The sequence below is a fragment of the Lathamus discolor genome, chromosome 2, assembly GCF_037157495.1.
Source record: "Lathamus discolor isolate bLatDis1 chromosome 2, bLatDis1.hap1, whole genome shotgun sequence".
In the NCBI taxonomy this organism is placed as follows: domain Eukaryota; kingdom Metazoa; phylum Chordata; class Aves; order Psittaciformes; family Psittacidae; genus Lathamus; species Lathamus discolor.
The window spans coordinates 105,229,739-105,245,630 of record NC_088885.1 but is presented as its reverse complement, the minus strand read 5'-3'; the positions used below and the strand labels follow the sequence as shown (position 1 = coordinate 105,245,630).

The 15,892-nt window shown below is 42.9% G+C and overlaps 1 protein-coding gene across 8 annotated transcripts in view; it reads left to right on the top strand.

The window, feature by feature from the left end:
* LDLRAD4 (low density lipoprotein receptor class A domain containing 4) overlaps window positions 1-14,220 on the top strand; it is a 288,224-nt gene extending 274,004 nt beyond the window's left edge. For 5 of the 8 annotated variants that reach the window (XM_065667938.1, XM_065667939.1, XM_065667945.1 and 2 more), the window contains 3 exons: window positions 1,821-1,975; window positions 11,218-11,271; window positions 12,551-14,220. In XM_065667938.1, the coding sequence (XP_065524010.1) occupies window positions 1,821-1,975; window positions 11,218-11,271; window positions 12,551-13,093 (752 nt within the window). In that variant the 3' untranslated portion in view covers window positions 13,094-14,220. Of the gene's footprint in view, window positions 1-710; window positions 812-1,820; window positions 1,976-11,217; window positions 11,272-12,550 lie in introns of all 8 variants that reach the window. The other 3 variants (XM_065667940.1, XM_065667942.1, XM_065667944.1) reach the window with 2 other exon arrangements.
* Window positions 14,221-15,892: the final 1,672 nt, after the last annotated feature.

Here is a 15,892-nt window from a genome sequence, read left to right as displayed (position 1 = left end):
GGGTTTGTTTTTTAACTATTTCTATGCCTTCTGCTTTTTGATCTGTTGGTGTGGACATCGTTAGCTTCCAGTGATGCAAGAGAGGGGGAGAAAAAAAAAAGAGGTATCACTGCACTGCATGTGGGGTTGATAGCAAAGGTAGGGCAAAGCCCTGACTAGGCGAATGTTTTGAAAATGCTGGTGATCTTAATGATGAGTGTATGGTACTTAACAGCAAAGAGAAATTAAATGATAGATATGTTTTTGCTGTTTACTTTCTCCTTAGCCTTAAAAAAGGTTTAGTTTATTCCTGAGACGATTGCAGGGCCTCAATACTTAGATAGTGGTGTCCCTGTGCCCACTGGTAACTTGTGACAAGCAGCTGGACCCTCTGCAACAGCCTCCAGTGGACACCTGCACACCGCAGTGCCCGTACCATGGGGTTTTGTTCCCAAGAAATATTAGAATAATGGAACAGCCTTGTGTTTCTTTTAGTTCCACTGCAGGACACTTTGGATTTTTATGTGTGAACAGCGTTTTCCTAGCTCTGCTTCATAGCTGTGTTTGTGTAAGTGTACTGCTGTTACATAGAAGGCTGAGGATGACTGCAACTGAAAGAGATAAGGGGAGGGGGGAGCTTGTTTTCTTCAATGTTTGCTTTGTCTCTTTATATTTTATCTTTCTTTCCGCATCTGCTTTTAAAAAAACAAATTTAATACTGGCTCCCTCAGTTCCTGTTTCGGTGCCCAAAAGTAGTGACGTTCTTGGAAAGTGCTGAAACTGAGCAACTTGTGCTGCTGCTTTGCTTTTTCTACCAGCCTAGCAACCAAAGGTGACTTCCCATTTACTGGAGTTGTCTTTCAAGATGAGAGCATCCCCTGTGAGCAATGCAGTTTCCATAGAAATATCAGCAACTGTGTAGCTCCAAAGGGCAATATCTCCACTTACATTGCTCATGCTTGCTGCTCCTGTATAGCAGAAGGGGTGCAAGAGTGACTCATTTCTAAATATACTTAATATTTATGGTATAGGCAGGACTCCTGATAAGGTAATAGCCTCTGATGCTCATTGTAATTATCTCTTGCAACAGCCAGGGTCCAGGTTTCGTTTTAACCATAGTTGAGCATATATTGTTTAAAGTACCGGTTCTCTTCTAATTTTTGCCTGAATGGGAATATCCTAGAGAAGTTAATTTCACTCTAGTTGGAGGGAAGTGAGTAATTAAAAAAGACATTGCATGTAGATTCAATAGGAAAAAAACCTTGTGCTCCACTTGATTTTAAGTAGCTTTCGTGCTGTTTAGCTGTTAAAAAAATTAAGGATAATTTACTATACAGTGTCCTGATCTCTTTCTGCATGGCCTCTGCTTTGAAGCACCTGGAGGCCTCTGGACTCTATTGGCATTGCAGGTGGCTGTTAAATTAGAGTTTCATATGTGGTGTTCTTTGGTTTTTTGATATTTTCTTTTTTCTTTTTGGTCGTTCCCCCCTCCCCCCACCCCCCATGAAACTGTTGTATTATCCAGAAGGCTTTTCTGAAGTGTTTCTGCTGAAGAGTTTATCTGTAAAGGCTGCACAGAAGGATCACCAAGAAGTTTCCTAGCTGTCACCTGCAGCCACTGCAGCCATTTATACTGGCTGACTGGTGCTGGACAAAAATGAAACAATTTTCATGTTTTAGAACAGTGTGCTTCACAAAACTTTGTGAAATGAACAGCAGTAACCATCTTGCTCCAGATCAGTCTTGAGGAAATACTGAGGGTTTTTCAAATTACTGTTTTGATGAGTAACATTCTGTGTGTGATTGACATTTTCCTTTTTTTTTTTTTTTTTTTGTTTTAGCTGAACTGGAGTTTGTTCAAATCATCATTATAATTGTGGTTATAACTGTTATGGTGGTAGTGATCATCTGCTTGTTGAACCATTACAAACTCTCGACACGCTCCTTTATCAACCGACAGAGCCAAAGCAGAAGACAGGAAGAAACTTTGCAGACGGTGAGTATGAGCCCTTTGTACCAAGTTCCTTCTCCTTGTGCCATATGGTCTGCAGCACGGCTTCCTGAGGAGCTCTGGTACAGGCAACTGTTGGCAAAACTTCTGATGTCACTTTTTAATACTTGCCATAGTTGGGCCATTTACTGAGGTTGTATTTTTCAGTAGGAAAAAACACTCTGAAATAAATTCAAGATATACTGTCTTATTTTTAGAGCCTTCTATGTTTTATGTAGCCTGTTTTCATTTTGCGTTTGGAGGCTCATATGCGACATCCTGTTTGCTGCTGTTGTAATTTGAAGGGGAGTGGGGAGGGATTAAATGGTGATCACCTGAGGTATGAAGATTTGAAATACATATTGTGAATTTTCATATACTTACTAATATCCTGGAGTTTTATTAGTGCTACTGTTTTGTGAAGCTACACTGTTTGCTGGATCCAAACTGGCTGAGTAAGGGCCTAGGAAAATATAATGGTATTTTTCACTCAAACAGTAAGAAAATACTTGGAAAATGTTTCCTCTAAGGATGTGGAGTGGTTAAGATGTGCTGTTACAGAGCCAAGGGCTTAAGACCAAATCTCAGTTGAGACTTAAACCTGTCTTTAGTCAACCTAACAGTAAACGGGCATGTGACTTGCCTTGTGAGTAACCTAGGAGTTTACTGGGTGGGATGCACTGCTCCCATGTGAGGGTTAACCCCCAAGGGTGTCCCTGACCTTGGGACATACCTCCAAAGCCGAGGATGTTGCAGGGAGGTCATTTTTCCTGATGTGCTTTTTGATGTCCTTGAAGTGATGCCTTTGGCCTCTTTGCTGACTGTGATGGCCAAGGGGCCATTTGTGAGGGGAGGCTTTTGACGCATTAAAATTGCGGCAACAGCTCTGGGTTCACAGCCTAATTTCATTTCACCATCAAAAAAGTCTGATTGTAACTGAGAGGTGTGGGTCCCATAATGGCTTACACTAGTTGCAAGTCCACACAATGTCACCTTTCTGTCACAGTCCCGTGTTTCCTCCTCCTTTGTGCTCCTTAGGAAGTTGCTAAGATCATGTTGTGAGGCCTTGGGGGCAATCTGGCTGAACACTAATTGCCTTTTTTTTTTTTTTTCCAGTTAGATTTCAGCCAGATCAGGGAGCAAAGTGCTGGGGCAGGGGAGGGAGTGCTGGCACGGGAGGAGCCAGGGGTGCTGGAGCCAGGGCTAGACCCCTGGCAATTGGCAGCTCCTTCCTGAAAACCAGCTATAAAACGTGATGAATGCAGGGCTTCCAAAGCTGTCACTTAGTACATCACCTGCACCCTCTTGCTGCAGTTGAGCAGCTCTTATGTCGGAGGCTGCACAGAGAGAAAAGGACCTCAAGGGTAGGTTGCCTCATTTCCTAGTGCTTTGGTAGCGCAGGAATTTTTAGCTCTAATTTGGTTACAGATGAAACTGGAACTTGTCAAACCTTAACCTTGTGGACTTCAGGGCTGGAAAAATTGCATAGATTAATTTGAGTGTTGCTTTGAAATGGACACTGTAATTAAAGAACCACACTCCTGTCTGAAAAATGTTAGCTATAATTGCTACAAGTACCTAAAATGAAATAATTTGAGATAAAGGGAATGCATTTTCATCTTCAAATCTTTTAAAACTGCAGTAAGCTGTCAAATATGTGAAGTAACCTATTATTTCCTTTGTATGGTTCGTTAGTATTGTCTGTCATCAGACCAAGTGGTGCCTTTTCTCTCGGACACAGGGGAGGAAACATCATCTTCTTGTGAGGAACATGCAGTTTGGCAGTGGGGACTTAAGAGCTGCTTTACTGTCCAGAATTGCTCTTTATTAATTTTTAAAACACTGACTCAGTTTCAGTTTGATGGTGTCATTGTAAGTAATGATAATCATAGCCATGTGAGCACTTCATGGGAATTGATTACTGGCTGGCAATAACTAGCTGCTGATCCTTCCAAAAACTCTGGTGTAGGTTTGTCATCAGTATTACTCATGTGGATTTCTGATAAACTGAAGTTGTTCTTAAAAGGTCATGTTTGTGGGGAACAGGACTTCAGAGGTCTCTGAGGTTAGATGTCAAATATATTTGAATTTTTCTTTGTCTCAGGTGTTAAAGGAAATTCTGATAGAAACTGGTTGTGCACTACTTGCAGTGCGGACCTTAAAAGCAGTGTGTGGTGCATGAGGGTAGGAAAACTAAAGCATTTGCTCTGTCATGTGAAACTGGAAAGGATCAGTCTGTTCTCACTGTCCACGGGGGCATGAGGCAAGTAGTGTGAGCAGTAAGGTTCAGGTTGGATTATACACTTTAAAAATATATTTCTATTTTAACCAGGCAGGCCTTGTTGTGTGTGCAAATGCAATCGGTAAATAGGTTCTCTTCCAAGGCCATTTTTTTTAATGGTATATAGAGTCTGAAAACAGATTTAAATGTTTGTTAACTACTAAGGTCTGAAGAAAAAATTCTGACTCAGGCCTTCTGCTGGAGGAGAAATAGTGAATGGAAATAGAGGAAATTCAGCCATATTTCTTAAAGCGGTAAAGCAAATTAATCGACTGTTGGCTAGTTCCTGTAGTGAACTATGGAGTGAGCCCTGCTTCACGTAACTGGGGTAGCAGAAGTGTATCAAGATACAGAACAATGCCTTTCCTATTCATATGGACCTTTTTTTTGTCCTTTTGTTACCTTCAATTTTCCTTCAAGCCTGTCCTATTTCTAGATTATAAAGCCTTCCAACAGCTGAGCTGTGGCTGAATTACACAGATTTCTGGCGTCATAAAGACCAGCTATTGAACAGATGATATCTCTTATTCTGGTTCTTCTAGAAAGCGCAATATAAATGAACAGATAAATTAGCTACTGCCTTTATTGCCAACCTCACACCTGTAAAACACATGCGGTCAGGCCTACAAAATAATGCAATAAAAAGTATTTGTATGTTCTTTGTCTGGGTCAACTTCCTTTATGTTAAACCCAACTACCCAATCAAAAAAAAAAAAACCCCAGCCACCACAAACAACAAAAAAGCATGGAAATTTAAATTGTCATTTGTCTTCCAAGTCCAGAAATCTGGGTATTAGACAGTATCACTGCATTCACAAGTGTTAGGAACTTAATGAGCTTCTGGTGGCCTTAAATTCATTTGTTCTCCCAACCCTGGTGGCTGCTGTCTTTTTTTTACCTATAAAGTAGGTATTGAAGGAGTCCTGAACACTTGGAATGCCCCAGGCTCACTCCTGGCAGCGAAGTCTGTGCCAGTTATCGCACAAGATGCTCGCCCTGACCAGCCCCTGCCTCTCGGCGCCAAAGGCAGCGTTGCTGCTAGGGCTAGTCAGCTTGCATTAGGACCTGCCTTGGTAGTGTCCATCTAGCAAAATACTGCCCTGTTTCCTGGAACAGCTATTTCAGAATAAGAGGGTGTAATGTCAGGAGGGTGTCAGAAAATAATAATATTGACAGCTCCAGGGATTTGTTGGTGATTTCAAATGTTAGTCTTGCCTCTTGGCCTTTTAAATTATTTGCCACCAGTGTTGGTGTTATTCCTTCTGTTCCCTGCTGGCATCCCTGGGCCACTTATTCTCATTTGCTACTGACGTGCAGAAAAAAGAAAATCCCACTGGAAACGAGAACCCAGGCGCAAATATGAGTGCTGTAGACCACCCTGGTTTGCCAGATCTTCCTTTGGTGCCAGACACTGGTCGGCAAGAGCTGGATGTGCACTATGTTCTCCCACTGTCTGCATGAGGGATATGGGCTTCCCTTTCCACAGGGAGCGCTGCCAGGAGGGGCAGTTGTGTGCTGGCTGCTGGTCTTTGAAGTCTACCACAATAAAGCCAGAGCATCTTTAATAAGGGCAGGATTGTCTAGGAAATCTAGAGTTAGGACTAGAAGCAATGAATGCCAGCTTTAGGTGTCTCCTTGGGCAGCTTGCTTCATCTCCAAACAAAGGAAGGAGGGGTAATAGTACTTATTTCCTTCAGTGGGATGAAATTAAGATTACTTAAAGTGGTAAAGTGCTGTGAAGTTGAGGAAATAAAAATTTTAAAGCATTAAGTAAGAGAAATAATTGCTTTAAGTGTAGGGAGGTACACTACATGTGAGAAGTTTGGCACTCTCCATAATTACATCTCTTAATACTTCTCCTTGTTACCGTATACTGCTGTGCCAGACACTGTAACCTTTCCTTCCCTTGGGGAAACACAGCTTTTAAAGGAAGGAGTGGTCCTGCTGGAATACTTGTCATTCAGTTGGGGACAGCACAATAGTTTGTTTGTCTGGGAAAATGTTTCATCTTCAGAGCTGTGGTGGTCTGTATCACCCGGGAAGAGGCAGGGGGGAATAAGCCCATGTGCTTTCCCAGAACATTTTGAGCAAGCCACTGTTTTAATGTGGTGTAAGGTACCACCTAGGGCCAAAATCAGAAACTACACTGCTATCTGAAACACTTCATTTGCAAAAGGTGTGTGTATTTTTGTGTGTGCATATATATACACATATGAAAAATAATAAAAATTTGAATATAATGAAGGGAAGAGAGGGACCTTTTAATATTTCCAGTGAAATTTTTCCAGGTGAAAAGCTGACTTATTTCTCAGGAAATAAAGTTTCAGGCAGAGTTCTAATTCTCGAACTTGGAAGTGTATGAAAAACCAAAAATCTCCTTAAGAGTCAGTAAAAAAACCCTAATTTGGACTATATGAGGTTGTTGTGGTTTAACCCCAGCTGGTAACTAGGCACCAAACTGCTGCTTGCTTCCAGCAGGATGGGGGAGAGGATCAGAATGGTAAAAGTGAGGAAACTTGTGTGTTGAGATAAAGACAGTTCAATGGGTAAAGCAAACCTGTGCATGCAGGCAAAGCAAGCCAAGGAATTTGTTCATTATGCCCCATGGTCAGGTGTTCAGCTATCCCCAGAAAACTTGGGGACTGGGGGCAAGCTGTGTCCCTCCCAGCCTGCTCACTAGTAGGGTGGTGCGAGGAGCAGAAAAGGCCTTGGCTCTGTGTAAGCACTGATGAAAACATCCCTGCATTATCAATGCTGCTTCCAGCACAGATCCAGAATGTAGTCCAGTGTTAGCTACTATGAAGAAAATTAACTCTTTCTCAGCCAAAACCAGCGCAGGGATGTTTTTCTCTATTAGAGTTTGAGGAATTTTTCTTACTGAGCATAAATTTTTACCTGTAACTTTTCTTGAGTTAAAAATTCTTCTTCCTGCCTGCTGTCTGTCAATATGCTGATGATCAGCTGAGGTAGTTGGATGATACTGCATGCTTCAGGAAGCACTGTTTGAAAATGCCCTCAAAAAGTCATCTTTCTAAACTGTTTAATTCTAGAGGCTGTAAACCTTTGTAAAATATAAATTAAACAAATTATGTTAGGTTTATCTAGTCTCCTAAGCTCTAAATATTGAACTAAATAATCACCATAAGATAATTAAGTAATCACCCAGCTGGATTTATTAAATGACATTGTTATTTCAAAACCTAATTGCAAAATTAATTTCTGTAAATTATTGTGAAACCCAGCAATGGCAAAGGTCAGCAAAAGACATAGCTGGATCCCTAAGATTTTTCATGCTTTGTAGGAGCTAGGATTTACCATGGAGGTGATTTCTTTTTAATTCCCAAAACCTAACACTGTTAAATACAGTATAGGGAATTAATGTATACGCTTTCTCTTCCTGTTACTTTTAAGTACTGAAGCTCGCGCCTGAAGACCCTTAGTCTTTTTAAGAAGGGGCGAGTTGAAGCGGCTAGCTGTTGAGAACCTATAAGAAGCAGGTAAATTATATATTGTCCACAAAAAAAAAAAAAAATAAAACAGGTAAATTGCATTTCCTCAGGTTTAACCTTGATTGCTCATACCTGAGAACCACTTGCACAAATCCCTGGGTGTCAGGTGTGAGGGGGGCATCAAGCAGGACTGCCAGTGCTGGATTTGCTAGCTGGGAAGTTCCTTTCGGCACAATGCCATGCAGTGGGCTGGGGCTGTGAGCTTGTGCCAGGCCTGGCAGCTGGTCAGTCATGGTGCTGAGCTCTATTGCCTGCGCCTGGCTTCGTTTTGCTCACAGAGAAGTGGGATGAGAAGTCACTGAGTGAAAAGAAGTTCAAAGTAGCTTTTTATCATTAGGCTGAGCTGCCTTAGTAATTTGAATAGTAAAAAGACAGGAACAGTGTAAGGGAATATGAATGCAAATGCTGTCAATTCTTACCTGATTTTCACGGATCTGAGCACAGGGAAGTGTTTTAGCTGTCAAATGGAGGTCAGTAAGTGGAGGGACAAGGAGAGAGCAAGAAATAATGCTTTTCATCAATGTAAGTCAAACCACATTGTTCATGGCAGTCCCAGCATGTTATTTCTTACATCTGGGGGAAGGGGTGGAAGGGGAAGGTATGGATATATATACCTTCTGCAACATTGAGGTTTTTGCTTTCTTCTTCTCTAAACCCCTTGCTATGACACCAAGAACAGTGGGGTAGGTAGGCACCAACACTTGTATCTATCCAGTGCATGTTTTTATTTGTCCTTGCAGGTCACTGTACGGTAAGCTCAGGACCTAGGAGGGGGACTCCTGCATAGCTGGATGCAGGGAACCTAGTAGTTTGGTCTCTCCTTCCCTTTCTCCTTGCCTCTCTTGTTGTCCATTTTAAGACTGGCTCATGCACTGCATTAAGAGTGCAGTGCCTTTTCCTACACTGGACTAGTTAATCTGGGCTTATTCCAGTCATGAGAATCCTGTACTGTGGTACTGAACCAACCCCGTATGCATAGTGAGGTTGGTCTGCATGTGGTGTGTGAGCCCGGTATTTTCCAAGTGTGGGCATGCTGAGCATATGCTACTGAGCCATCTGCTTGTATTGTTCCTCTGGCTCCTGGGCTAGAGATCTTACTGGGGGCTGGCTGCTGCCAAATGATTTATTCAGCCTGCTGCTCTCTCCAGAAGAAACATTAGGGAGGTGAGTTGCTACAGGTGGGCTGTAGAACACACTGTCACAGAGGCCATGTTATCACACATCCTTGGGTCCTAAGGATTTCACAGCCTTGGAGTTCAGGGGCATCCCAAACTATCTATTCAAGCAGTTAGCCCAGAACAGGAAGAACCTTGGGCTCCTTTGGTCACATTGGCTTGGTCCAACTCTCTCAGCAACCTGGTTGCACTAGGTGGGGTCCCTCTAGCAATTGAAGTGCCTCTAGGCAGGGTCTCTGTACAGGGCATCAACATGTACTGTTCATGCCTGGTACAGTGATGGGCATCTCCACTCTTACAGCAAGCCATTTCTGTTAGGCATTGCTGGTACCAGGTCTGTGTGCCTAGGCTAAGCGTGCAGGTCCTGCTCCCATCTCAGCACAAGGAGTGTTTCTCCATGTGTTGCACCAGGTCCCCCAGCTGCCTTAGGCCCAGTTGCCTTAGGGCCCTAGGATGGGAGTCCTTGATTCTGCTTCCACCATCAGGGAGTTGAAGTAATGTGAGTGGGATTGAATTCCTTCCTGGGTTGTGCCATTGGTTTTGTGTTTTTTCCTCTCTTCTGAGCCTGAACATATTAAAGATGAGACTAAGACAGTTGCAATAAGCATAAAGCTGTCGTACTTTTCAAGCCATCGCTTGGGAATCTGCTGTTGTGCTGTATATGGCATGTAGTTTGTGGGCAGTTAATTGAGCACGTTATCTTTGACTAACATGTTTTACTTAAGAATTACAACAGGCTTGGAGCCTGCTGAGCAGCTGCTGGTAACCTGCTTGTCTTTAATTGTCAAATATATCATCAGATATTTCAAAATACACCTGGGTGATGGAGGGGTGGAAAGGAAGGTGTATACAAGGTATGTGTATACATATATGCATGCAGTTATACAGTTACAATTTCTTCTATTGACAAAACCTTATATAGGCACTGAAATACATGAATCTAAGCAAGATTTGTCTTTTGTATCAGGCTGTTGCAAATGGGGATACTTGCAAAGGGATGTTGTGAATAGTGTTAATTATCAGCCTCTCTCTCTCTCTCTCTGCTCTCTAAAGCTACAGAAGTGATTGACCAGTTTTGTTATTCAGAGCATTTCCCTTAACAGCTGAATCCTGTGGGAGATTCCTCTTAAAGCAGCTTTGCTCTGCAGTGGACTCCTGACAAGATCACAGCCTGCTTTTGGTCTCTGAGTGTCATGATGAACATCTAGTTAGGTCTATTTTTACATCTGAAATATGTTGAAAGATGCTATGGTGAGAAGCAGCAGTACAGGAAGATTTGAAAGTAGTCTATACAAGGTGATGCTTTTGGGGACAGTATGCATTTTCCTTCCTGTTCCTGAAATTTCTTGTGTCTATAAAAGCATAAAACTTGAATTAGCACCAAGAAAATAGTCATGACCATACAATGTTTTGATTTTTCTCTTTTTGCAGCAAAACTGAAGTGCTTTTCCATATATCTGCTCTGATGTGTTCTTTACAGCTTCAAAATTTTCCAGTGACATAAATCCTTTGCAATTATTACTGCTACTCTAAAGAATTAATTGAGAAGAAAAATAATGATAAACCTTAAGCCATTTTTCCATATTGGCATGTTGTTCTTCACCCTTTTATTCTGCCCTAAGTGCTGTTACAGCCTTTCCAGGCATGAGAGAGAAAATACTTTGGCCTGAGAAGGTGTTTGGGGAAGTCATTGAAGAGGGAGGGGAACTGGTGGCTGAAACCTCAGCTGGTCAACTATTATTTATGGTGGGAATTGGGCGACTGACAGTTTTGACCGGACTATATCTGGGCTTAGAGTGACTGACTTCGCTGACATTACAGATGCCAGGTTTTGTTGCAAACTGTTTTGCCTCTGGTCTGCAGTTGGGATCCTGGCTGCTGGTCAGCTTCATTGGACCTGCTTATGTGGCCTTGTCATAGGCTGGGAGGTGATGGGTGCCCGCTCAACACACAAGTGCTTAAGTTTCTCCTGTCATCGCTGCATGCTGCTGCACTTATAGCTGCAACTGGCTTGCTATGTCCTTATAGCCTGTGAGGCTGTGTGCTGTGGATGGTGCCTTGGCACTTGTAAAACAGACCAAGCTTGATTTACTTGGATGCAGAGCAGCTGTTTGCTCTAGTTTTAGAGAGAACCTGGTGGGATGTTCCTTGTTTATTGCTTCTCTTTAGGTGGAGACAGCCAGTCCGTAGAAGCTGACTGACTGTAGGAGTTGTGGTATTCAGGCAGGATGGTGATGCGATCTATTAATTTTTCCTCTTTTGTTGTTTTCTTCTGCATTCCAGGAAGGGTGCTTGTGGCCTTCAGAAAGCTCGGTTTCACGCCAGGGTGCTTCAGAGGTACAGATTTCTTATCGTCTTCACCAGTGTGCTTTCCTCGTTACTGTAATACATATTTTGTTCCTTTCAGAAACATCAGTATATTTAGTAAATAAAGTTTTTTTTAGTGTAGATCAAGAGCAGGTTCCATGTGGACAACTGAACCTGCCTTAACTCCCATTCCATAAATGCCTAAAGCTTTTCATTAAAAGAACAGAATTCTGCCTACCTGGCATCTCATCTCCATCATCACCTCCCTGTATCACAGTAGGCATTCACAGGTAAGTGGTAGAGGTGTGTCTCTCTCATGCAGTGGCTCAGTGATTGAGTATTCAGTGGAACCTGGGAGACCAGTTTATCTTCTCCCTCAGTTTTTCTTGGATTTACTACACATGTTCTATCACCAGTGTCTCCCATCTTCTAGCTAGCACAGATCCCTGGTCTGTGTAATTTGTGGGTGTATTGCTCTGAGTGGTGCAGCTCTCCTGTGATAAACAGCAGACTTCCTGACATCTGTAAAGGTCAGGGACTAAAGATCCTGCATGGATCCAGAAATGAGAAGAGCAGTTTGAAAGATCTGAATCTAAGAAGCTGATGTGTCTGTCTAGATCTGGGATGGATCAAGTGAGGAGCAGTAGCTCCTTATGGAGTATCTTGAACTCTTCCTCTTGTAAAGCTGGACCTTCTCCAGGGCTTGGTATGCCAGAGAGATTTTTTGCACTCTCAATACAGCAGTCCTGTAGGCCCTCCCTGGTGGCTGAATTCTGGCTGAGAACTGAGAGGAAGGACACCTGATATACTCTGGTGGTGAAGGTGTGGGATATGCTGGGCCTTTATAAAATGTACTAAAATGACCATCTGAATTCTTTGGTCATGCAGGGTATTACATTAACTCTGAGTGGTAGAGGGAGTTTCAGACTGCAGCTGAGATTCAGCATTGGGACATTTTTGTAGAGCTAGTCAATTGTCAAGACTAGAGAGAATGTATTTCCTATGTTCAGAAACTGAATCATTTTCTCTTGGCTGTGCATATTTTAATGTCAGATGGAGCTGTGTTGTGTCTCCTTTATCATTCACGAAGCTCTTCTCAAGTATCATGTGTTAGATCCTTCCTGTAACTCCTACCTCTTATTTTCACGTGCATGCATGTGAGAGCACATGTGCACAGTATCTGCTGGGCTTAATCTCTGAGATAGATGTCAAAGAGAAGCATTTTGCATTTTGCCAGTTCTTGCTTGGTATGGAGCACCCACAGTGCTTTGGTCAGATGTGGAGTCACATGTGTCTCTTCCTGTTTCAGATCATGTATGCTCCAAGGTCCAGGGACAGGTTTACTGCCCCATCTTTTATGCAGCGGGACCGTTTCAGTCGTTTCCAGCCCACTTACCCTTACATGCAGCATGAGATTGACCTTCCTCCGACCATCTCCCTCTCCGATGGAGAAGAGCCGCCACCGTACCAAGGCCCATGCACCCTGCAGCTCCGGGACCCAGAACAGCAGATGGAGCTCAACCGGGAATCCGTCAGAGCACCACCCAACCGAACCATTTTTGATAGCGACTTGATAGACATCTCCATGTACAATGGGGGCCCCTGCCCACCAAGCAGCAATTCGGGCATAAGTGCAACCAACTATAGCAGTAACGGAAGGATGGAAGGACCACCCCCGACGTACAGTGAGGTCATGGGGCATTACCCAGGCTCCTCTTTTTTCCATCACCAGCACAGCAACGTGCCTCCTTCCTCGCAGAGGGGGAGCAGACTTCAGTTTCAGCAGAACAATTCAGAGAGCACAATAGTCCCCAGCAAAGGCCAAGACCGGAAACCAGGAAACCTGGTCTAAAAGTTACTCGTAAGCCCAGGTGCATTTGAACTGAAGACAAGAGTTTGAAGCAGGGTGGTGGAGGAAGATCCCCCCATGCTCTGGTGCACAATGTTGTTGCGTTTCACGTGGTACAGCTTAGTAAAACCAAACGTGCAAACCAGTTCTTTGTTTCTGATTCCTTTCAGGGGAATTGCATGCAAAGCAGATTGAAAGAAATACAAACTTCCATTCAGTTTGTCTATGAGCAGTGTTTCAGGGGAGAGGGGGGGATATATTATTTTTTTTTTAATAAACTATTTCAATTATTTAATTCTAAAAGTTAACTTAGCACAGAAATGAGGCTTGTATGGCCTGTTTTATACTCACTCAATGGCAGGAGAAAGAAGGCGGTTTTGCTAGCGAAACGGGGGAAGAATTGGCCAGTTTGCTTTTTTTTTTCTCCCAGGGTGTGGATTTTTTTTTCAATACGAAACAAAATTCCTGTTTTGTGTGCCAAGGTATAAAGTTGAGAACTTAGATGAATGCAAGGAATTAATTTGTGTTGTGATAAATGTGTTTTAAAAAGTTGCACTATCTTAATGTTTAAAACAAAATATATAAGAGGGAACTGTTTTATGTGAAGTTCTTCTGTATGTTGTCTTTTCACCTGTGGAATAATGATAGAGCCTCAGAATTAATCTGGAGGAGTTTGCCCCCCTCCCCCTGGGTTTGCTAGAAAGAGGGGACAGGACTTAGCCTAACATCTCTTGACTTTTACAAATCAAGAAATACAGGGACACTTGTCTTTGCAATAAGTTGCATTCAGATAACAGTGCATCAATGAAGTGTCTTGGAGACTTTTGGATGGAAGAAGGCAAATACGAAATCCCAGCGTTTTCCATCACTTCGGGTTTAGCTGTTTTGCAATGTAGACTATTTGTTTCCTAAACGGCAAAACAAAATCCCAGACGTGTTACTTTGTATTGATTCTAACTAAGTGCTGCCATTCTTTTCCTTTTCATAATGCGGTATTGCCAGTACTTACAGTTTTAGAGATTTTTGTCCTCACTGTAGCCTGAAATGTATTTAGTCACATATCATGACATTATGCAATAAATTGTTTAAAAATGCAGGGTGGGTTTTTCCCCCCTGTGATGCTGTTGAAATACGTGAGACTCCATTGTGCTTTTTGCTCTCCATTTCATCCTTTGGATACTGAAGTTCAGTCCTGGAGATCCATCCTGTTGAAATGAAGGGGCCTTTATAGCTGTAACTGCGGTTTCCGCAGCACTACCGAGAGCACTTATGACAGTGGCACTGGCTTCTGCAGCGTCCCTGGCTCTGACGTGGGAGCACTGGTTACTCTCACTGCAAACTGTTTTGCTCTGGGCCCTGTTGCGGAAACCCTTCTTGCTTGGTGCATGTCAGCTGGCTGACACCAGCAGGACTCCGCTCACAGCTAAAGATGACTCATGTATTAACCAAGTGTCTGTAAGCCCTAGGTTTGCCATGCTGGTCTTAAGAGTAGTTGGAAAATGTTACCTGCTTGTGAAGTGGCAAGTGGAGTATCTCCTCCTTGGCTGTTACTGTGCAGAGGCACATGCAGCGCTGGAAGGCAGTTGACAAATGGTGATAGTGGCATCACAAGCACATGAAAAAGCACAACTTGCACTTAAAATGCATTTTGGAAATGGACTTAAAGTAAGAACCTTTAGAGTCTTAGCTTGGGTAGTTTCTAATATATATGTGTATGGGTGTGTCACAGACCTTTTCACTTTAAGATCTTTCACTTTTTTCTATTTTCTTAAGCCTTGTGCTTGGTTTGGGGCAGCAGCCGAGTGCCCCGAGGGCTGTGGAGAGGAGTGCCGTGCCCTAGCGCCTGGTCCCATGGCTGGAGGCTGGATTTCTGCAGGACTTCTGTACACTGGGGGCTCTGATAACTGAAGTGCATCTTTGATCTATGCAGAGTTTTAATGCCAAAACAGTGTGCGTGTCTGTGTGTGCGTTTCGTGGACCTCAGTGTAGATTATTTTCTTCATAAAGTAATTTGGTTTTAGTCTAGTTTAGAAAATGTTTGTGTAATTTTTAGTCTGAATATGCAGCCTCATTTGTATCTGTAATTGTGGTTTTGTTTTCGCCTGAGTCATGCTGGTAATGCAGAGTAAAGCTGCCTTTTAATTTATGTGTTATTTGAAGGGAGGGAGAGAAAGATTGTATGATGGGATTCGCTTTGTTGGTTTCTTTTTCCACTCAGACCCACAGGACAGATGTTTAGGAGATGACTAGGTGGCTGTCTGTCAGCTAGGGCTCTCATCACGTCTGCTTCCTGGGAGTAAAAGCTGTGAAATTAGACTTCTGCAAGCAACCTATGTGCATAATTTTTAGTTAAAAAACAAAGCAAAGCAAAACGAAACAGCAGTCCACAGATAAACAGGAGACAAAACCAGCAAGTGTTGGTTTTGGTCTTCAGTGACTTTTGTTGTCCTTAAGCCAGAGAGTGTGTGTGCCCACACAGATACTGTGCTCTTCCCTAAATGAGAATTATTTAGCTGAGAAGCCTTCAGGCGAGAGCAGCTGGAGCTCAGTTGTTGTGGCGGAGCACACCTGGACTTGGACCTGTTGAATACCAACATTTCCCCATCTCAGTCAAGTAAGCTTTGAAGTTGCCTTCAAAGTCACCTCTTGGGAACATGCTTTTTCTTTGAAGACAGTCCTTTCCATTTTTTGCCACCTCTGCATGCCAGTGGACTTACGCACTTCCCATTGCCATTGTCCGGTATGATGCATGCACTGTTGTTTCTTGACTGAGGAAATTTTTCTTTGCATGGAAAACATAAC